The sequence below is a fragment of the Chiloscyllium plagiosum genome, unplaced genomic scaffold (genome assembly GCF_037043375.1).
Source record: "Chiloscyllium plagiosum isolate Xiang-an unplaced genomic scaffold, Cpla_swu_hap1 HiC_scaffold_37, whole genome shotgun sequence".
NCBI classification, from domain to species: Eukaryota; Metazoa; Chordata; class Chondrichthyes; order Orectolobiformes; family Hemiscylliidae; genus Chiloscyllium; species Chiloscyllium plagiosum.
Genome location: NW_028270175.1, coordinates 14934794 through 14957830, shown reverse-complemented (window position 1 = coordinate 14957830; position 23037 = coordinate 14934794). Strand labels below are relative to the sequence as shown.

The 23037-nt window shown below is 41.0% G+C and overlaps 1 protein-coding gene across 2 annotated transcripts in view; it reads left to right on the top strand.

The window, feature by feature from the left end:
• LOC122540385 (uncharacterized) overlaps nucleotides 1-23037 on the top strand; it is a 435023-nt gene that overhangs the window by 15385 nt on the left and 396601 nt on the right. For both annotated transcript variants that reach the window (XM_087980369.1, XM_043676046.2), the window contains exons 2-3: nucleotides 1296-1430; nucleotides 8826-8935. In XM_087980369.1, the coding sequence (XP_087836495.1) occupies nucleotides 1296-1430; nucleotides 8826-8935 (245 nt within the window). The remainder of the gene's footprint in view (nucleotides 1-1295; nucleotides 1431-8825; nucleotides 8936-23037) is intronic.

The window sequence follows — 23037 nt, the reverse complement described above, 5'->3', positions numbered from 1 at the left end:
CATCCTTGTAAATCTTTTCTGAACCCTTTAATGTTTCATAACATCCTACCTACAGCAGGGAGACCAGAATTGCACACAACATTCCAAAAGTGGTCGAACCTATACAGCCATAGCACAACCTCCCAACTCCTATTGTCAATGCACTGCATTGTCAATAAAGGCAAGCATACCAAATACCATCTTCACCATCCTATCTTGGGACTCCACTTTCAAGGAACTATGAACCTGCACTCCAAGATCTCTATGTTCAGCAACACTCCCCAGGACCTTACCATTTAAGTCCTGCCCTGATTTGCCTTTCCAAGATGCAGCACTACACATTTATCTGAATCAGCCATTCTCAATAGGGGTCATATGACCCCCTTATGGGCCCTAGCACATTTGAAGGGGGACACAGACTGAAAACTGTGAGAAGGGAAGCCCCAAGGGTTTATGGGGACCCAGGTAACTGACCCTATGAAATACCCAAGCAACAACCTTCATTGGAGTCAATAGTTTCCTTCCTATTTATAATATCTTTCCAACACACTGTTTGAATTTGGCACACCTGGTAAATTAATTGTTTAAGCTCCTCCCATGCAGCCTCACTTCAGAGACAGTTGAAAATCAGACTGCACCAAGTCAGCGTATTCAATCAAAGGTTCTCGCATCCATTATCGTCATACTTCATTATCTGAAGGTCAGCATGTCTATTTGTTTATGTTGTATCCCTGTTTGAAAGGGGATCCCTGGAACCTGAGAAGAGCTCCCGGGGGGGGACCGCACCAAAAAAATGATTGAGAATCACTGATCTAAATTAAACTCCATCTGCCACTCTTCAACACATTGGCCCATCTGATCAAGGTCCCGTTGTACTCTTCGCTGTCCACTGCACCTTCAATTGACTTTTTCTTCTAAATCAATCTGTTCAGAAATTTTATCACATATTCTGGAATAGATGGAACTTGAATCTGCGCCTGCTGGCTCAGAGATAGGGACGCTGACACTGAAACAGAGTCCTCGTGTTATATTGAAGGTAGCTGTCTTTACAAATAACAGCTAGTTGGTCAATCTTCATCCATAGTTTTGATTGCCTGAAGACATTGCAGAGGAATTTTCTAGCTTCCCTAATCCACACTATTGGTCCTATCTTTTCCTCTGTGACGGTTCAGAAGTGGCTATTCATAGTACATTAGGCATCGTAAGCTATGAGGCCAGCTTGATGGAACAGTTGGTGTGTTTCTGCCCTTCATTGTTGTATGTTTGTCTGAATATAGTTTATGCAATTAAATATTGTTTAACTCTCCTTTGTTTAGGCCCAATGTTTGTGCAGAGAGGGAGGTGATGATGATTGGCCACAGGCAGCCATGTGTTCAGGCCTTCACTCGGATGGTTAAAGTCTGGAAACAAGGGTGTGAAAGACAGAAGTGGTGCGTGGGACAAGAGAGAAGGTATGTAACCACAGTGTTATCATTCAAATCAACAGCTAAATCCAATTAGTTAAATGAACAGAAATTAAAGATTCCAATTCCATTTTGAGCTGGCGCTTGTGGACTGAGTTATGAGTTATAAATTGTTGTTAATGGAAGATTTTTACAGCAGTTTCTTCTCATATTTTTCTGAAGATATTGCCTTATGATAGGATACAGATCCTTCTCCCATTTAGACTATATTTGGGGGCTCTTGTGGCAAAATTGTAGTGTACCTACCTCTGAATCACGAGACCTGGGTTCAAGTCCCACCTGCTGCAGAGGTATGTACATACATCTTTGAACTGGTTGATTATAAAACAATTATAACTGCCCCTCCTCTTTCTATCTCCACTAAGTGTGCTTTGTTTGTGTGGGACTTGTAAAAGTTAGGTGTTAGCAAGATGGTCAGGTAACTAAAACTGATTCTGCCAACATCACACACATTTCCAACAAGGGATCATTGGCAATGTTCCCAGTAAGCTGCCCAGCCAGACAGCAACTCTAGAGTTCTCACACAGACTACTCACACATTAGCTGCTTTAAATTAGCAGATGTACACAGCCATTTTCAAAACATTGATGGGCTGCACACTTGAACGTAGCAGCCATGCAGTACATAGTCCCTCCTCCCTACCTTTTATCCTAGCCTGCTTGGCACACCGTCCTCATGCCCGAAACGTCGATTCTCCTGCTCCTTGGATGCTGCCTGATCTGCTGCACTTTTCCAGCAACACATTTTTCACCTCTATAAAAATGTGTCTCTCTCTATTACTGATAGATCAAGAGTAGAAATATTGGCTGATCTACTGTGCATAGTGGAGGGATGCTGAAGGGTGAAAATATTATGCATAGTTGAGGTTTGTTTATTCTATTGAGGTTGCTCACTCACTGTTCATTTACTTAACCACTGTGCGACTATACCCCTGTCTTACTGATCTAGAAATCCTGAAGGCGTGGATAATGATTGAGTGACATGCATTCAAATGTGGGGGCAAATTTAATTAAATAAATTTCAATTAATAAGTTAGTATTTGTAATAGAGATTGTGGAAGTACATGGGATGGCATAACTGGGAACTACCCTTTGATACTCATATGCAGTCAATGTTTACTTCAGTTTGAGTTATAGAGTCATAGAAATGTACAGCATAGAAACAGACCCTTCGATCCAACTCGTCCATGCCAACCAGATATCCCAACCCAATCTAGTCCCACCTGCCAGAAGGTGGCACATATCCCTCTAAACCTTCCTATTCATTTTAGTGAAAGTGAGGCCTGCAGATGCTGGAGATTAGAGTCGAGAGTGTGGTGCTGGAAAAGCACAGCAGGTCAGGCAGCATCCGAGGAGCAGGAAAATCAATGTTTTGGGCAAAAGACCTTAATTAGAAATGAAGTTGGGAGTCTCGGGAGTGGAGAGATAAATGGGAGGGGGTGGAGCTGGGGGGGAAGGTAGCTGAGAGTGCAATAGGTGGATGGAGATGGGGTAAAGGTGATGGGTCGGACAGGAGGGTGGAACGGGTAGGTGGGAAGGAAGATGGACAGGTGACCAGTTTCCTCTTTTCCCCTCCCCCCATCCCTCCCCCCACCTTATCCCAGTTCCAACCTTCCAGCTCAGCACCGTCCTCATGACCAGTCCCACCTGTCCATCTTCCTTCCCACCTATCCACTCCACCCTCCTCTCCAACCTATCACCTCTACCCCCACATCCATTCACCTATTGCGCTCTCAGCTACCTCCCCCCCCAGCCTCACCCCCCTCCCATCGATCTGTCCACCCCTGAGGCTCTCAGCCTCATTCCTGATGAAGGGCTTTTGCCTGAAACGTCAGTTTTCCTACTCCTCGGATGCTGTCTGACCTTCTGTGCTTTTTCAGCACCACACTCCCTTCCTATTTAAATGCCTTTTAAATGTTGCAAATGTACCAGCTTCCACCACTTCCTCTGGCAGCTCATTCCAGACACATACCATCCTCTGTGTCAAAACGTTGTCCCTTAGGTCTCTTTTATATCTTTCTCCTCTCACCGTAAACCTATGCCCTCCAGTTCTGGACTCCCCCACCCCAGGGAAAAGACTTTGTCTATTTATCCTATCCATGCCCCTCATGATTTTATAAACCTTTATAAGGTCGTCCTTCAGCCTCCAATGCTCCAGTCTATTCAGCCTCTCCCTCCAGCTCAAATCCTCCAAACCAGGCAACATCCTTATAAATCTTTTCTGAACCCTTTCAAGTTTTACAACATCCTTCTGATAGGAAGGAGACCAGAATTGTATGCAATATTCCAAAAGTGGCTTAACCAATATCCTGTACAGCCGCAACATGACCTCCCGACTCCTTTACTCAGTACTTTGACCAATAAAATAAACCATACCAAACACCTTCTTCACTATCCTATCTACCTGTGACTCTACTTTCAAGGAGCTATGAACCTGCACTTCAAGGTCTCTTTGTTCAGCAACACTCCCTAGGACCTTACCATTAAGTGTATAAGTCCTGCTAAGATTTGCTTTCCCAAAATGCAACATTTATCTAAATTAAACTCCATCTGCCACTTCTCAGCCCATCAGCCCATCTAATCAAGATCCCGTTGTAATCAGAAGTAACCTTCCTCGCTGTCCCATTTCTCCAATCAACTCTGCTGTGAAAGAGAAAAATCAATGTTTGATTAGATTAGATTCCCTACAGTGAGGAAACAGGCCCTTCGGCCCAACCAGTCCACACCGACCCTCCGGTGAGTAACCCTCCCAGACCCATTTTCCTCTGACTAATGCACCTAACACTATGGGCAATTTAGCATGGCCAATTCACCTGACCTGCACATCTTTGGACTGTGGGAGGAAACCGGAGCACCCGTAGGAAACCCACGCTGACACATTGAGAATGTGCAAACTCCATACAGACAGTCGCTTGAGGCTGGAATCGAACCTGGGACCCTGGTGATGTGAGGCAGCAGTGCTAACCACTGAGCCACCGTGCCTCAGCAATTTTAATGAACAGTAATCCAATATGCATCCAAAATGGAAATTGATAGGATTTATTAGATGATACCATATTTCAGCGAGTCACTAACTCCACTCATCAGTGGTTCTCCCTTATGCCCCAACTTGGAGCAGAAGAAGAGCATCTGCAGTTTGAAACAAGCCATTTGATTTAACTGACCTTTGTGGATATTTAGTCTCCACACGACTGTATACCCACCCGTCATCTTCTCTGCTTGGTTGCTTCTGCATACCACCGGCATAGATAAAACAAGTTGAATGCTTCCTTCTGTGCCATAACCATTCTATGATTCATTAACCTTCTAGAAAGGTATAATTCTCCACTACAGTCAACAATAACTGTTATAACTATTACTAACTATTAGTTCCAAGACTTCATTGAAAATATGGGATTTGTAAATGCTTGGATTTCTTTTCAGTTAATTGTCAGTTCTGTTTTTATTTATTCAGCAGGAGAGGAGTTAAAAGTCAGCCCTGTCTCCACTAATGGCAGTTCATTGAGTAATACTGCATACATCTGTTTCTGTTGCTATGCATTAGCATTTGTGTACAAACTGTCCCTGTTTACTTGCTTGAATACATTGTCACGACAAACCAGAAAAAATTCTTTCCAGAATGGGTGGGAAACTGCACATACACAGGCCTGGCCAGAGAATTCAGGTGGGCAAATATACTAGATGACCTTTTGTTTGCCTTACTTAAGGAGGAGAAAATGGGCTTTGGTTTCTGCCAACTGCAGTCGACTGACTACTCTGTAAAATAGTCCATATGGATGCTGGATAAGGACAAAGTGCCACAAGAGTTACTCGCTCAGTAGGTAGCACTCTCATCTCTGCAGGCAAAGGTTGTAGTTTCAAATCCACTTTAGGAGTGCAGGAACTATGGCTAAACGTCAATTCTGAGATTGGGGAGTGTGACAGGCATGTTTCTGTAGTTCAGGTAGATGTTACACATTTAATGGCAATACTCAAAGAAGACCAGAGAGTTCTCCTGGGCAACATTCCCACCTCAGCAAATGCCACCAAAAATATATAGTCATTATCTTTGGTGCTATGGCATCCAAGTGTGTTCAAAATAATTGGTGTGTTTGCCCACATTTTTAAAATTGATTCTGAGAACCTCGACCTCAGTGGCATTTAATGCCCATCCTTAGTTGTCAGTTAAAAGTAATAATTTATGAACATGCAGTGTCGTGTTTTGATAAAGAGTTACTTGCTAGACTATTTTAGAGGATGGGTAAGAATGAACAGGAGTAACATATGCACCAAACCAGGTAAGACTGGCAGGTTTTCTTCTCTAACAGATGTTATTAGAGTCATAGAGACGTATATTACGGAAACAGATGCTTCGGTCCAACTCGTCCATGCCAACCAGATATCCCAACCTAATCCACTCCCACTTGCCAGCACCTGGCCCACATCACTCCAAACCCTTCCTATTCATATACCCATCAAGATGCCCTCTAAATGTTACAATTGTATGAGCCTCCATCACTTCCTCTGGCAGCTCATTCCACACACGTAGCACACTCTGCATGAAAATGTTGCCCTTTAGGTCTCTTTTATATCTTTCCCCTCTCATCCTAAACCTATGCCCTCTAGTTCTGGACTCCCTCTCCCCAGGGAAAAGAAATTGTCTATTTACCCTATCCATGCCCCTCATGATTTTATAAACCTTGATAATGTCACCCCTCAGCCTCCGACGCTCCAGGGAAAACAGCCCCAGCCTATTCAGTCTCTCCCTATAGCTCAAATTCTCCAGCGCTGGCAACATCCTTGTAAATCTTTTCTGAACCCTTTCAAGTTTCACATCATCCTTCCGAAAGGAAGGAGACCAGAATTGCACACAATATTCCAAAAGTGGCCTAACCAATGTCCTGTACAGCTATAACATGACCTCCCAACTCCTATACTCAATACTCTGACCAATAAAGGAAAGCATACCAAATGCCTTCTTGACTATCCTATCTACCTGCGACCCTACTTTCAAGGAGCTCTGAACCTTCACTTCAAGGTCTGTTTGATCAGCAACAGTTTCGAGGACCTTACCATTAAGCCGTGCTAAGATTTGCTTTTCAAAATGCAACCCCTCGCATTTATTTGAATTAAACTCCATCTGCCACTCCTTAGCCCATTGGCCCATCGGATCAAAAGATTCCATTGTAATCTGAGGTAACCTTTTTCGCTGTCCACTACACCTCCAATTTTGGTGTCATCTGCAATCTTACTAACATACCTCCTATGTTCATCTGCAAATCATTTATATAAATGATGAAATGTAGTGGGCCCAGCACTGATCCTTGTGGCATACCACTGGTCACAGGCCTCCAGTCTGAAAAGCAACTGTTCACCACCACCCTCTGTCTTCTACCTTAGAGGTAATTCTGTATCCAAATGACATCTAGCACTTCCTCCTCTGTAAAATGGACATTTTACAAGATGTCACCATCTATTTCCTCACATTTTATATCTTCCATATCCTTCTCCACAGTAAACACTGATGCAAAATATTTGTTTAGTATTCTTCCCCGTCTTCTGCGGCTCCACACAAAGACCACCTCGCTGATCTTTGAGAGGCCCTATTCTCTCCCTAGTTACCCATTTGTCCTTAATGTGTTTGTAAATACCCTTTGGATTCTTCTTAACTCTCTTTGCCAAAGCTATCTCATGTCCCCTTTTTTCCCTCCTGATTTCTCTCTTAAGTATACTCCTACTGCCTTTATACTCTTCTAAGGATTCACTTGATCTATCCTATCTATACCTGACTTATGCTTCCTCCTTTTTCTTAACCATACCCTCAATTTCTTTAGTCATCCAGCATTCCCTATACCTACCAGCCTTTACTTTCACCCTAACTGTCTCTGGACTCTCATTATTTTAATTTTAATATCTATCCCCAATCAGCTTTTGAAAATTCTTGCCTAATGCCATCAAAATTAGCCTTCCTCCAATTTAGAACTTCAACCTTTAGATCTGGTCTATCCTTTTCCATCACTATTATAAAACTAATAGAATTATGATCGCTGGTCCCAAAGTGCTCCCCCACTGACTTCTCAGTCACCTGCCCTGCCTTATTTCCCAAGAGTAGGTCAAATTTTGTACCTTCTCTAGTAGGTGCGTCCACATACCGAATCAGAATTTTCCTGTACACACTTAACAAATTCCTCTCCATCTAAGCCCTTAACATTAGGGAAGTCCCAGTCTATGTTTCTTACCGATAAATGAAATCTCCTTACAAATTTGTTTCTCAATTTCCCGCTGACTATTAAGGGATCGATAATACAATCAATAAGGTGATCATCCCTTTCTTATTTCTCAGTTCCACCGAAATAACTTCCCTGAATGTATTTCTGGGAGTATCCTCCCTAAGTACAGCTGTAACGCTATCCCTTATCAAAAGCGCCACTTCCCTCCTCTCTTGTCTTCCTTTCTGTCCTTCCTGTAACATTTGTATCCTGGAACATTAAGCTGCCAGTCCTGTCCATCCCTGAGCCATGTTTCTGCAATTGCTATGATTCCCAGTCCCATGTTCCTAATCATGCCATCAGTTCATCTGCCTTCCCTGTTAGGCCCCTTGCATTGACATAACTGCAGTTTAATTTATTAGTCCTACCTTGTTCTCTGCTTTATCCCTGCCTGCCCTGACTGCCTGACTCGCTTCTTTTCTCAACTGTACCAGTCGAGATTGATCTCTTTCCCCACTATCTCCCTGGGTCCCACCACCCCATCTTACTAATTTAAATCCTCCTGAGCAGCTCTAGCAAATCTCCCTGTCAGTGTATTAATCCCCTTCCAATTCCAGTGCAATCCGTCCTTCTTGGATAGGTCACTTCTACCCCAGAAGATATTCCAATGATCCAAAAATGTGAAACCTTTTCCCATACACCAGCTCCGCAGCCGCACATTCATCTGCTCTATCCTCCTATTCCTACCCTCAGTAGCTCATAGCACTGTGAGTAATCCAGATATTACTACCCTCGAGGACCTCCTTTTTAAAATTGAACTAGTTAGTCATTGTACTTATCCTGCCATAAATTCAATAAAAATTGGAATTAAGAGTTTAATGATGACCATTAAACTGTTGTTGGTTTATTTGTTGAAAAAACACATCTGGTTCACTAATGTAAAAAAAGCTGCTATCCTTACCTGATCTAGCCTACACGTGACTCCAGAGCCACAGCATTGTAGTTGATAATGCCTTCCAGTGCATAACTTGTTGTGTGAAAAAGTCTGAAGCTTTTTGAGATAATAGAGAGGTGTAATAAGATGTGATACAAATTCACATCTTTTCAATCCAAACATTTCTGTGGCAGCATGGTTAGTTGACAGAAAAGTTGATAAGGGATCTGAGAATTACTAAATAAATCTGGTTTTCTTACAGGACTGCATACTATACAGCATACAGACAGGTTTACAGTATGGACTTTAAGGTGGTCTTGAAGTGTTGTCCAGGGTGGATACAACTCAACAATGAAGCTGGATGTCTCTACCGTAAGTTCCCTTTTTGAATATAAACAACAGCTCCACTCAAGGCTGGTCAGTGATGCATCTTGGGTTTCATTAACAGTATCATCAATATTTTTCTGCTGGCTTAAGGATGGCCTTTAGGTGGTCATGTCTGGACAGGGGTACCACTGTGTCTTCATGGCAACAAATGTTGGCATTTACACTGAAGGGTTAACTCCTGTGTTATGAAGTGGTCACCGACTTATGAACATCCGACTTGTGAACATTCATACTCACGATCGCATTCCATACAGGGATGTAATAATATTAATTTTAAAGATCTGACATGTGAACACTTCCTCGTCCTTATGAATGGCTATTTCATATTGTCCTGCATTATGTTTTGACCTGTGAACAGATTTGAATGGAAACTATCTGCAACCAACATTGCACCAGAAGAAATAAAGCACTCACCACTGATGCAAACCATATAAACAATGAGCTGCTGTTCCAAATAGATTACCTATAAGGCCTAACTTGGACAGTTAGTGGGAGAAACAGTTACCTCATTTTCTATATTGTATCTTTAGGTGTGTGCTACACATTTCCAAAAAATAGTTAACTACATTGAGATGCAGCCTAGCTATGCTGAACCCAATTAGCTGGTAGCTGTGGCTCAGTTGCCTTGCCTCTGAGTATATGGTTAGGGTTCAAGTTACGCTGCAGAGATTTGAGCACAAAATCTACATTAACAATTCAGTTCAGTGCAATCATTTGTTAAACTGAGGTCGTCTTAGCTATTTTAGCTGGATATAAAGTTCTCACCGCACAACTCGACAAAGAACAAGAGACTTAGTCAATAATTATCCTTTAACCAATGCCTAAAATCAGACTATCTAGTCATTAATTCGGTGATATTCGTGGGAACATGTATTGGTTCCCAATTTAATTTTGCCTGTTTACGGTACCAATCTGAATTTATGCTCAAGGTTTTTTCAAACCTCCTAATCAGCTTGTCACCTCTGATCTTTGTTTCTCTGTGTGACTGATGTGCTCCTGAAACTTCAGTGACATTCTAATGGAAAGTTGCATTAGTGTGCTGTTCATTCCTCAGAGTAAAGAGCCTAAAGCACAGTCTAATACACAATGCGCAGTAATAGGGAAGATTGATTAACTGAAAGGATTGCAGTTGTTTGAAAGGAAAATGAAAACTTGCATTTTATACTGCATGTTTCAGAAACTTGGGTCATCTCAAAGCACTTTATTGAAGTATTTTATTGAATTGTTGTAATGTAGGAAACATAGTCACAAATTACTTATAGCAGCTCCCACAAATGGTAATATAATAATCAAATAATCAGTAATTTGTTTTTAATGATGTTGGTTGATGGATAGGAGAGATTTTTAACTTCCATCCAAAATAGCTGCACAATTCATAATGTCTGTCTGGAGGTCAGGTAGCTGAAAATCATTCCAAGATCTGATCAACAATATAATTCAAAATAATTTCCACTCATTTGAGCTCCAGTTGGGAGCTCACCACGCTGGAGTGGGCAAGAAATCTGGGAAGGTGAGACTAAAAAAGGCGTGGGATCACATCTTTATCTGTCACTTCAAATTGAACTGCAATTCCAGTCTTTGGAGAACTTCTTATTTTAAGGATCTTTTTTCTGGTGCTCAGTTCTTCTCTTCCACATCTTGCTGGCAGGTTCATCCTTTCTGGCAACAATTCAACAGGAGCCTGTCACTCAAGACATCCAAGGTAGTGGGTTTTGTGCTGTTGGATTCCAAGGGGTAGATGGAAGTTCATCCAGGTGGAATTCTGACTGCAAGAGGAGAATCTTGGCCGAAATCAGTAACAGGAATTAAGAGACAAAAATAATCCAAGGTCTATCTACATTGCATGTTACAGTCCTAGTTGTTACATGATGCAATGGATTTTCTTGACTTTTCAAAACTTCTATATAGCAGCTTTCACAACCTCAGAACATCTTCAAGTATTTGCAGTCCATTAAGAAATTTGGAGTATAGTCATTGTTGAAGTGTTGCAAATTATTTGTGAGCATGCAGTTCCCAGGATCAAGAAGAAGATAATGACCAAATAATCTATTTCAGTTTTTGATTTTGGTTGAGAGGTATTTAATAGGCAGGATTCTAGGGGGGACTTTTTCTGGTCCTCTTTGCCTAGCGTTATGGGATCATTTACATCCACCTGACAAATCGTAAGGCACCTCATTCTACCCAAAGGTAATATTTCTACCAGGGCAAAAGCTCAGGCAGAAACGCACTGGGATGTCAATCTGGGCTTTGTGCTCTGGAGTGGGACTGGAACTCAGGTGAGAGTCATGGCTGACACTTCATAGCAATCAATCTCACATCGATTGGTCTTAGACAGTCTCAAGCATGAAGTGAGAAAAACCCTCAGTAGTGGAGAGTTTGGAAACCAAAGGTCCAGTGTCCCTGTTTTTCCATTCAAAATGCACTTCCCATATCTCATGTCTCAACCATCCTCCATCCCCCATCTCCCACCCCCCAGTAAATGGATCTCATTCTTTTTCATGGCTGACCTTCATACTTAGATAAAAGTCAACCTTTTTTTCTGCTGAGAAAGGTTGTACTCACATCGGGAGTTGACCTCAATTTTTCTCCTCAATTGCAAATTTTACTCACCCAATAAGTCAGTGCATATGATTTAAGCAGATCATGTAGGGCTTGTTGGCAATAAATATGCTGAAATTCTCTGAAATTTAAGACTTGCTCCACCTAGACCGGATCAAATATGACAAGGGATGAACAGAAATGGATCTTGCAACAAAAGAAATGAAATACGAAGTTGGTTTCAAGCTGAAAGTCATAATGTTTGCTTACTAGTTGAATAACTGCTGTTGGGAGAGAATTTTGGTATTAGTGTAAAACTAGTACACCAATAGAAGAAGAAGGAATCTATCTTGAAAAAGATGCCCAACGTCATATACATCAGAAAACATGGAACTGCTACCGGCCAGATCTTCAAAAACATGTGTTGCGTCGGTCCTCAAATTGTTAGAATCGTCATTAGAAATGCAATGAGTATACATATAACTGAGTCAACCATATCATGTTCTGAGTCCAGTAAGATTTGAACAATTTTTGAACAATTTCTGCAGATGCTCCATGAAATGAAAATATCAAGTGTGGCAGTAGAAGACTAAGATTGCTTGTGATAACCGAAGGAAGTCTGTCAGACAGTAACAAAAGTACTTGTACTTGTTGGCCTAGATTATTTGACCTTTGGATCATTGGATGTATGACCCAAGATGTTCATTAGTCCCCACAGCCATGCTGACTCTGTGGGAATTGCTTGGGAAATGTGAACTTCTGGCAGCTGTTCCCCTCTTCCTGTGGTCCTCCCAAAATAACCTCCGAGTCTTCAAACAGCTCTGACATACTCACTTGGACAATTACCTAGGATATGTTTGACAAGAAAATTCTAGTCTAACTCGTGGCTAACTGTGCAACTGAACGCAGTCACTCGAAATTGAAGGCCATCACTCACTCACTGACCCGACCTGCCAAAACATCGATCCTCCTGCTCCTCGGATGCTGCCTGACGTGCTGTGCTTTTCCAGCACCACATTCTCGACTCAGATCTTCAGCATCTGCATCCTCATTTTCTCCTAATCCTGATCCAGCCTCATTAGTTATGTTGTACAAGCTAACCACACTAGCCCCTCTTGAACTGACCAAACTAGCCCCGACTCAACTATCTACGCACCTGCCTGTCATCTCCTCCACTTTCCAATTTACCTGCTTATCTCATGCATCTACCACCCTGCCCATTCATGCATTCATTCACTCACTCATTCACCAACATTCATCCTTTCATCCATTCACAAACATTTGCACTTAAATGTATGGCAGCTGGTATTCTCTCTCCCTCTGCATAAAGTTTTACTGCTACAAGAAAGCTTTGTAATTGAAGTTTTCTCCGTATTTTTGAAGGAGCTTGGATTGGAAAGCCTATCAAAACATGGAACTGTGTCATAAAAAAGTAAGAGCAGAGCAATAACCTGTTGGTGATTGCAGTTTTGCAGAAGATCTGTATCTTTGTCACACTGACATGATTGAAACTCTCACCGTCTTAACTGTGGAAAGGAAATGACAATAAAAAAAAGCTCCAGTGAAAACCACAGAGCATGAGAGGACAAGATTAACGGTAGTACCAGCTGCAAGTCCAGTGGAACAAACTGAAAGCCTATTTCAATTTTTAAACATAAAAACATGCTGAAAATCACGTTTCTTGCAGGAGTTTTTATTCATGTCGACAGTTCTTTATTCTTTATTCAGTTTTTGATCTCCCTACTTTTCCTTTTTCTTACTATTTCCTCACTCTTGCTCCTGGTCTCTCAAATAAATAAATTAATAAGCTGTTTTGTGGAATGCTCACCAGTGATCACTTTTAAGCTGAATATTTTAGGATGCTTACTGTCTGCTGGCAAAGGAGAGCATGTGTAAAGTCTGATGGAATTTGCAAATTTAAGTTGTCTCTGCCTGAAACAGATGATCACACAGTGTGCCCAGTTATAAACCTGGCAAGACCTGTGACCAAGGGGCAGCAAAAGGTTCTTCCCTCATTCCCCTTCCTGCCTTCCAACTGCAGACAGCCTGTTTTTCAAGCAAGAAACAGTTGAAAGTCCATCCCACTGCCTGCAGGAATTACAGAAAGAAAACAGGATATTGGAAAAATAACATGCAAGAGATTGCAGTTGTGGAGATAATGTGTATAACACTGTGTCTGAGCTGTGTTAATAGCCACAGTTGCTAGTTTGCATTTATTTTTTGCCAGGACTTTTCTTCCCCACAACATAACTTGATTTTATTTTTCAAAAGTCAGATGTAATAACATTAAGATAACGTTTAACTTGAGAAATAACTTACCTGTGCATAATATTAAAAAGTCAGAACATTTTGCCCTGAGCAACTTCTGTTTGTTTTACTGAATGGAAAAATTAGCTTGCAAAGGTCAGGGGACATAATAGTATTAACCCATGCAATGACATGTAAACATTAGCCGCAGTTTAGGATGGATTGGGTAGATGAGAAAAGAAAATTATATAGCATCTATCATGAATTCAGGATGTTGAAATGTCTTTACAGTCAGTGAAGTTCTCTTTGTGGTGTGATCCGTATGTAATTGGGTAAATATGGTAACCAAATAAGTGCGCAGCAAGGTTCTGCAAACGGAACCGAGATAAATTATCAGGTTAGTTGTTCTTATTGGTTCTGGTTGTGTAATAAAAGTTTGACATATTAATTAGAGAACTTTATGTTTTCAAGTAGTCATGAAAGATGTTTTTATGTCTACATGAACAAGGAGATGGTGCTAGGGCTTAACATCTTTTCCGAAAATCAGAATCTCCAGTAGTGCAATACTGCCTTAATGCTGCACTGGAAGGTTAATAAGTGTAGATTATTTCCTTGATTCTCTGGATCCACAATCTTCTGATTTGGAGGCAAAGGTTCTATCCATTGAGTAAAGGCTGACCCTTAGGTGACTAAGGCTGAAGAGTGGTTCAGTGAGTCTGTCTGTTCTTTAGTTTAGCAAGTCCAATCTATAATTTTAAATGGGATTCCAGTGTAGCTCTTAGCACAATCAGGATTATTTGATAAGCACTGTCAGATTCTCCCCGAATATCGGTTGGGCTTAGTTTGATTCATTTGTACATGCTAAATGTTTCACTTATTCAAGCACCAGGCCTTGTTCTTAAATGCAAAGGGAATATGTACATTGCATTGCCCTTTCCTTGTTAAAAAGAATGCAGACAGCGGACCCCTGCTGCATCCCCATGACAACACCCTGACCAATCCAAAGTCAACTTACCTGGTTTTAACTTCATCAGTTGACTAAGATTGATGGATATTCAAATTGTATCTCCATGTCAATCGTAGTCAAGTCAATCTGTGTTGTCTTCTCATGCTGTATAATGTTGGTTTTCTTGCATTTCAGTCCTGATGAGCATAAGATGAAAAGCTGCTACATTTAGTCTGCTTTTAGCAATGTTTAAGTATTAATTTGGCATGGACAAGATCTTGTACAGAAGTTGTGTGTTTTTTTTTCCCTTGCCAATGTAAACAAAATTAACACCCAGGAGCTCTTCTCTCCTGGCTGCAGATGGCTACAATCAGTGATAATGAAGAAAATAAGACCCAAACATAATGGACCTCAAGCAAAGCTGTTTTATCATCTGTGGCTCAGTGTTGTAACCTTTGCTGATGAGTTGGAACATTGTAGATTCACGTTCCACTCTGGAAATTTTAAGACGTAATCTAGCCTTGTGCCTCAGTATAGTACTGAGGGAGTGTTAAATGTGCCACCTTCATTAACTGAAGTCCCACTTGCCCTTTACAGTGGACCTAGAAGATACCAAGGAGCTATTTTGAAATGGAACAAGGGAGTCCTAACAGTATTTATCCTTCTACTAATATTGTATTCATAATCAAGAGAGATACTAAATTGTTTTAATAGAATACAATTCAATACAGCGCAGGAACAGACTCTTCGTCCCTCCAAGCCCGTACCGATCCTAATCCTTCTTTAGATCAGTTACTTATTGTCCATGTATTGTTTCTATCTCTCTGCTCACCCCCGTTCATGTGTCTATTAAGATAAGCCTTAAATGTTACTAATGTGTCTGCTTCCACTACTTCCACTGGCAATGAATTCCCGGCACCCACCACCCTCTATGTGAAAAAATTTCTCTGCACTTCTCTCTGTCACCTTGAACCTGTACCCTCTTGTAGTTGACCTTTCCACCCCGGGGGAAAAAAGCCTCTGACTATCCACCCTATCTATGCCTCAATTTTGTAGACCTCTATCAGGTTGTCCTTCAGCTTCCAGCACTTCATCAGAGACTCTCACTGATGATGTTACCTAGTATGGTGAAAAAATGTCTGAAAACAAACCTTGCAGCTCATCGAACTAACTTGCATACTTATCATCATCCCGAGCTATAAATCTTCTCAAAAATTGTTATCCAATCTCTCTACATAACTAAAACCCTCCAGAGCAGGTAATATTCTGGTATATCTTCTCTGCACCTCTCAAAAGCATTCATGACCTTCTGATAGTGCGACAACCAGAACTGCATCCAATATTCCAAATGTGGCCTTACTAAAATTTTGTACATCTGCAACATAAATTTAATTCAATTCAATTCAACTTGCCAACTTTTGTATCCAATACCGTAGCTGATGAAGGCAAGTGTGTTGTATATCTTTTTGATCGTCTTATCCACTTGCATTGCCACTTTCAGAACTCTAGGGACCTATTTGCCCAGATCCTTCTGTACGTCAATGCTGCCAAGGGTTCTGCCATTTATTGTGTAATTCACACCTGAATTTCATTTTCCAAAATACATCACATCACATTTGTCCAGATCAAACTCCACCTGCCATTTCTCTGCCCAAATTGGCAATCTATCCTTATCCCACTGTATTCTTTGACAATCTGCCTCACTAACTACAACTAGCCAATTCAGTGGTGTCAATCACAAACTTGCTAATCACACCACTTACACTTTCCTCCAGATCATTTAGATATATTACAAACAATAAAGGTTCCAGCACTGATCCCTGTGGAACACCACTAGTTACTGATCTCCTTTCTCTCTGTCTTCTATGACCAAGCTTGTTTTGTATCTATCTAGCCAGCTCACTCCAGATCCTATGAGACTCTACCTTCTGTACCAGCCTGCCATAGATAACCTTATCAAATGCTTTACTAAAGTCCATGTAGACCTTATCCTCTGCCCTTCACTCAATAATTTTTGTCACCTCCTAAAATAAACTCAATCAAATTGGTGAGTCATGAATTTCCCCGCAATGCCATTTGCTTCCAAATGCAAATAAATCCTGTCTCTCCATATCTTTTCCAATAGCTTCCCCACCACTGATATCAAGCTAACTGGCCTGCAATTAGAACATAGAACAATACAGTGCAGAACAGGCCCTTTGAGCTCGATGTTGCGCCGACCTGTGAACTATTCTCAGCTCATTTCCCCTACACTATCCCATCATCATCCATGTGCTTATCCAAGGATTAAATCTCCCTAATGTGGCTGAGTTAAGTACATTGACAGGTAGGGCATTCCACGCCCTTACCACTCTGAGTAAAGAATCTGCCTCTGACATCTGTTTTAAATCTATCACCCCTCAATTTGTAGTTATGCCCCCATGTACAAGCTGACCTCATCATCCTAGGAAACGGACTTTCATTGTCTACCCTATCTAATCCTCTGATCATCTTGTATGTCTCTATCAAATCCCCTCTTAGCTTTCTTCTTTCCAATGAGAACAGATCCAAGTCTCTCAGCCTTTCCTTGTAAGACCTTACCTACAGACCAGGCAACCTCCTGGTAAATCACCTCTGCACCTTTTCCAATGCTTCCACATCCATCCTGAAATATGGCGACCAGAACTGTACACAATATTCTAAGTGCGGCCGCACTAGCATTTTGTATAGTTGCAGCATGATATTGCGGCTCCGGAACTCAATCCCTCTACCAATGAAACCCAACACACCATATGCTTTCTTAATGCTGCTGGACATCCACACTACCAAGAATCGTTCCATTGACCCAGTACTCTGCCTTCCTGTTATTCTTCCCAAAGTACATCACCTCACATTTAGCTGCATTGAACTCTATTTGCCACTTCTCAGCCCAATTCTGCAGTTTATCCAAGTGCTCCTGCAACCTGTAACATTCTTCCAAACTGTCCACTACTCCACCGACTTTAGTGTCATCTGCAAATTTACTAATCCATTCACCTATGCCTGCGTCTAAGTCATTTATAAAAATGACAAACAGCAGTGGTCCCAAAACAGATCCTTGTGGCACACCACTAATAACCGGACTCCAGGCTGAATATTTTCCATCGACCACCACTCGATGCCTTTTTTCAGAAAGCCAGTTTCTAATCCAAACTGCTAAATCACCCTCAATCCCATGCCTCTGCATTTTCTCCAACAGCCTACCATGTGGAACTTTATCAAAGGCTTTACTGAATTCCATGTATAACACATCAACTGCCCTACCCTCATTTACATGCTTGGTCACCTTCTCAAAAAACTCAATGAGGTTCGTGAGACACGACCTGCCCTTAACGAAATCATGTTGACTATCTGAAATCAAATGTTGCTTGCTAGATGATTATAAATCTTATCTCTTATAATCCTTCACAAAACCTCTCTTACAACAGAAGTAAGGCTCACTGGTGTATTTTCTGGATTATCTCTGTTTTGCTTCTCAAACAAAGGAACAACATCGGCCATTCTCCAGTCCTTTGGAACTTCACTTGAGGCCATCAGTGTTTACTGTGAAGAATTACATGAAAGATATAGAATGTGAGAAAATAGATGGTGACATCTTGAAAAATGTCCATATAACAGAGGAGGTGGTGCTGGATGTCTTAAAATGCATAAAAGTGGATAAATCCCCAGGAGTTGATCAGGCATACTGTAGAACTCTATGGGAAGCTAGAGAACTGATTGCTGGGTTCATTGCTGAGATATTTGCATCATCGATAGTCGCAGGTGAGGTGCCAGAAGACTGGAGTTTGGCAAATGTGGTGCTACTGTTTAAGAAGGGTGGTAAGGACAAGCCAGGAAACTATAGATCAGTGAGCCTGATGGTGGTGGGCAAGTTGTTGGAGGGAATCCTGAGAGACAGGATTTACATGTATTTGGAAAGGCAAGGATTGATTATGGATAGTCAATATGGCTTTGTGCGTGGGAAATCATGTCTCACAAACTTGATTGAGTTTTTTGATGAAGTAACAAAGAAGATTGATGAGGGCAGAGCAGTAGATGTGATCTATATGGACTTCAGTAAGGCATTCGACAAAGTTCCCCATGGTAGACTAGTTAGCAAGGTTAGATCTCATGGAACACAGGGAGAACTAGCCATTTGGACACAGACCTGGCTCAAAGGTAGTGGGTGGTGATGGAGCGTTGCTTTTCAGATTGGAGGCCTGTGACCAATAGTATGCCACAAGGATCGGTGCTGGGTCCAGAACTTTTTGTTATTTATTTAATGATTTGGATGTGAACATAGCAGATATAGTTAGTAAGTTTGCAGATGACACAAATTGGGGGTGTAGTGGACAGCAAAGGAGGTTACTTCAGATTACAATAGGATCATGATCCGATGTGCCAATGGGCTGAGGAGTGGCAGATGGAGTTTAATTTAGATAAATGCAAGGTGTTGCATTTTGGAAAAGCAAATCAGAACAGGACTTTTTAATTTAATGGTAAAGTTCTAGGGAGTGTTGCTGAACAAAGAGACCTTGGAGTGCAAGTTCATAGCTCCTTGAAAGTGGAGTCGCAGGTAGATAGGATAGTGAAGAAGGCATTTGGCATGGTTTCTTTTATTGGTCAGATCATTTACTATTGGAGTTGGGAGGTCATGTTGTAACTGTACATAAATTAGTTAGGCTTGAAAAGGTTCAGAAAAGATTTACAGTGATATTGCCAGGGTTGGAGGATTTGAGCTATAGGGAGAGGTTGAGTAGACTGGGGCTGTTTTCCCCTGGAGTGTTGGAGGCTGATATTTGACCTTATAGAGGTTTATAAAGTCATGAGGGGCATGGATAGGATAAATGGACAGGGACCTGGGCTGAGGGTGTCCAGAACTAGGCATAGGTTTAGGATGAGAGGGGAAAGATATAAAAGGGATCTAAGGGGTAACGTTTTCACACACAGGGTGGTGGGTGTATGGAATGAGTTGCCAGAGGAAGTGGTGGAGGCTGGTACAATTACAACATTTAAAAGGCAATTGGATGGGTCTATGAATAGGAAGGGTTTAGAGGGGTATGGGCCAAGTGCTAGTAAATGGGAGTAGATTAAGATAGGATAACTGGCCAGCATGGACGAGTTGAACAGAAGGGTCTATTTTCATACTGTACAGCTCTATGACTCTTTGACATTTCATTGCCCCCTTTAGCTCTCCTAACTCTCCTTTTGAGCTCTTCCTTACCTTCTCTATACTCTTCAAGGACTTTGTCTTCACTTGCCTGGACATTAGGCATGCTTTTTCTTGACTAAGCTGATAACTTCCCCTGTTATCCAAGGTTCCCAAACCCTACCATTCCTGGTCTTCATTTTAAAACTATACTTTCCTGTTTGTGTTTTAAAATGATCTTTACTGGATTAGAACATGGCCAGTACATTTAACATCATTCAAATTGACCATAATTTTTGTAGACTTTCAATCAGTAATTACCAGAGCAGAACTCAGATATTATCCTGCTGAAATGCCACACCTTTACAGTGCACAAATCAAACCAGACTAGCAGACCAGCTGTCTGTCTGTCCTAGTTTGAGCAAACAAGAGCTAATTAAACTCATTACACCTGAAGTGGGTCTAATAGTTCAAAATTGCTCTTCATATAAATTAACAGTGGTCATTGCCAGAGAAATAGAAACCAGTTGTTACATAGAAACAATCTCATTAAGTTGAAACTGATTCTGCCAGGAAGTCCATCACATGACCAAAACCCTGGCTTTTGACAAATGGTTAAATTGTAGTTTCTGGATTGCCTTACTTCAGTCTGATAAAGACCTAATTATTTCAAACATTCATCTACTAAGAATCTAATTGATGATACTACTGCCAACCTTCAGGCTTAGCTAAGATAAAAACAATCATTAGCCTTGAAATATTAACTCTGTTTCTCTCTCCACAGATGCTGGTAGACCTGCTGAGTTTCTCTAGCACTTTCTTTTTATTTTGGATCACCAGCATCCACAGTGTATTGCTTTAGTTTTTTGTTAAGCCTGGCTTTTGTCTAAATATTCTGCAAAACCTAGTTCTGGAAGAAATTTTGCAAGCGCTGAAAAATATCTCACTGTACTATCTCCCTGTTATCCTTTAATAAAAGGAATTCTACAACTTCATGCACTTGAATTCAAATGTCGATGGAAAAGAGCATTCATGGACGTTGGCTTACTGGACTGAAGTCAAAATCATGTGAATTAATGTCCACATCTTTGAGTTTTAACTTATTCTTTTTTAAAAATCTTTTCTCTTCCTTGCTTATATCAGGGTGTGTGTTATAATCATTTCCTTGGGTATGAATCAACTGCACCTTTATTTAAATCCTGAAAAGAGCTTGTTACTGTTTTTTTAAATGAACTTAGCAAACAGGGTTTTCAGGGAACACACCATGGCCTATTTAACAATGGAAAAGAAATAGAAACAACACTGGATAGAAGAAGAGGAAAATACAAGTTCAATTAATTTCTCCCTGTTATCCTTTAATACGTCACAGAGTGTCTGGTCACTATGTCGTTGTATGTGGGAACTTACTTGAAATACGCTTTTGAAATTACAGCACTGCTCTTCAAAAAGTACTTCATTGGTTGTAAAGTGTATCTCGAAGTCTTAATAGGTGCTATTCTTCTATTCAAGAGAGGTTGCACATTGAGCTACAACAGGCAAAGCCACACTTGCGTTTTGTGGGTCTCTGCTTGTACAATGCTACCCGAATAAACAGTGTAAAACCAGTTTGCCTCTTGCACTGTGTCAGAAGGAAGTGGCTCAGACACCCTGTGTAAACTCAACCTGACCCTCATACTTCTTGCTTAACACCAAGGATAGAATCAGGAAGGCAGCCGACCAAATCTTTTAACTGGAATTGTTATTGTGACCGGCTGCATTCGACATCTCTATAATTAGATTACTTTAATCACTTTGGCTGTACATTTTGTGGAGTTTGCTTTCCTTCATTCAGACCACTATAATTAACTGCCTTTCATTTTCCCAGACTCAACTTTCCTCACGGATCCCATTAGGAAAATGAATCACTAGCAAAAAAAACTCAGAGGAAAAGAATTTGAAATTGTGTTGATGTTTTGACTCTTTTATTTGCTGATTTTTCTTCTCTTTTCATGGTTACATTTTGTGGTTTGATTGAGGTTTAATGCCTAGAGATAGGGCAGGATAATTATCTTCAGGATTACTCATTGGACTTAAAAGACTTGTGGAAGAGCTGGTCTGAGTACTCGCTCCTTCTTCAGCTAAAATTATTTCTCTTATCCTTGTGGTCCATTTGGCATTGTGAAGAGCAGAATTGGGTGCAGTTCTGCAGTAGAAACAAAATGATGCCAATATGAGTGTGACAGCTTTATTTACTTAGGCTATTTTAAAACTTTTATTTTGCATGTTCTTCCCATAGAGATTTGAGTAATTACATTTATATGAAAATAATTGATGGAAAACTCACCACATTGTACAAAAAAGATTATAGCACAGGAACAGGCCTTTCAGCCCTCCAAGCCTGTGCCGCCACATTTTACTTTTCCATACCAAAACCATCTTTACTTGCAGAATCCATATCCCTCTATTCCCGCCATATTCGTCTTCAAAGCTGCTATTGTGTCTGCTTCCACCAGGCACTTTCTACCCTTTGAATTGAAATATCTGCCTTGCACATCTCTTTAAACTTTCCCCACCCTTGCACCTTGAACCTGTGTCCCCCAGTAATTGACCTCTCTAACCTGGAAAAAAGTCTCATACTTTCCACTTTCTCCATGCTATTCACAATCTTATACACTTTTATTAGGTTGGCACTCAATCTCCTGCATTCTAGTGAAAACAAACTCAGCCTAGCCAACCTTCCTTCATAGCTAAAACCCCCATACCAGGCAACATCCTGGTAAACCTTTTCTGTACCTTCTCCAAAGTATCCACATCCTTTTGGTAGTGCGGTGCCTAGAATTGTATGCAGTATTCCAAGTGGGGCCTAACTAAAGTTTTATAAAGCTGCAGCATAACTTGTCTATCCTTATACTCTATGCCCCTTCCAATGAAGACAAGCATGCCATAGGCCTTTTTTATTACCTTATCTGTCTGCGCTGCCACATTCAGTGATGTATAGACTTGCACACCCAGATCCCTCTGCATATCAATCCTCCTAAAGGTTGTGCCATTCACTGTAATTTCCATCTGTACTTGACCTTCTAAAATGTATCACCTCATGTTTGTCTGGATTAAACCTTATCTGCCATTTTTCTGCCCTTGCCTCCAATTGATCTATATCCTGGAACTTTGCTTCCCTTTCTCTGATTCTCACCAAATGGAGGGACTTCAGTGCCATGACTGGGAGGAGGA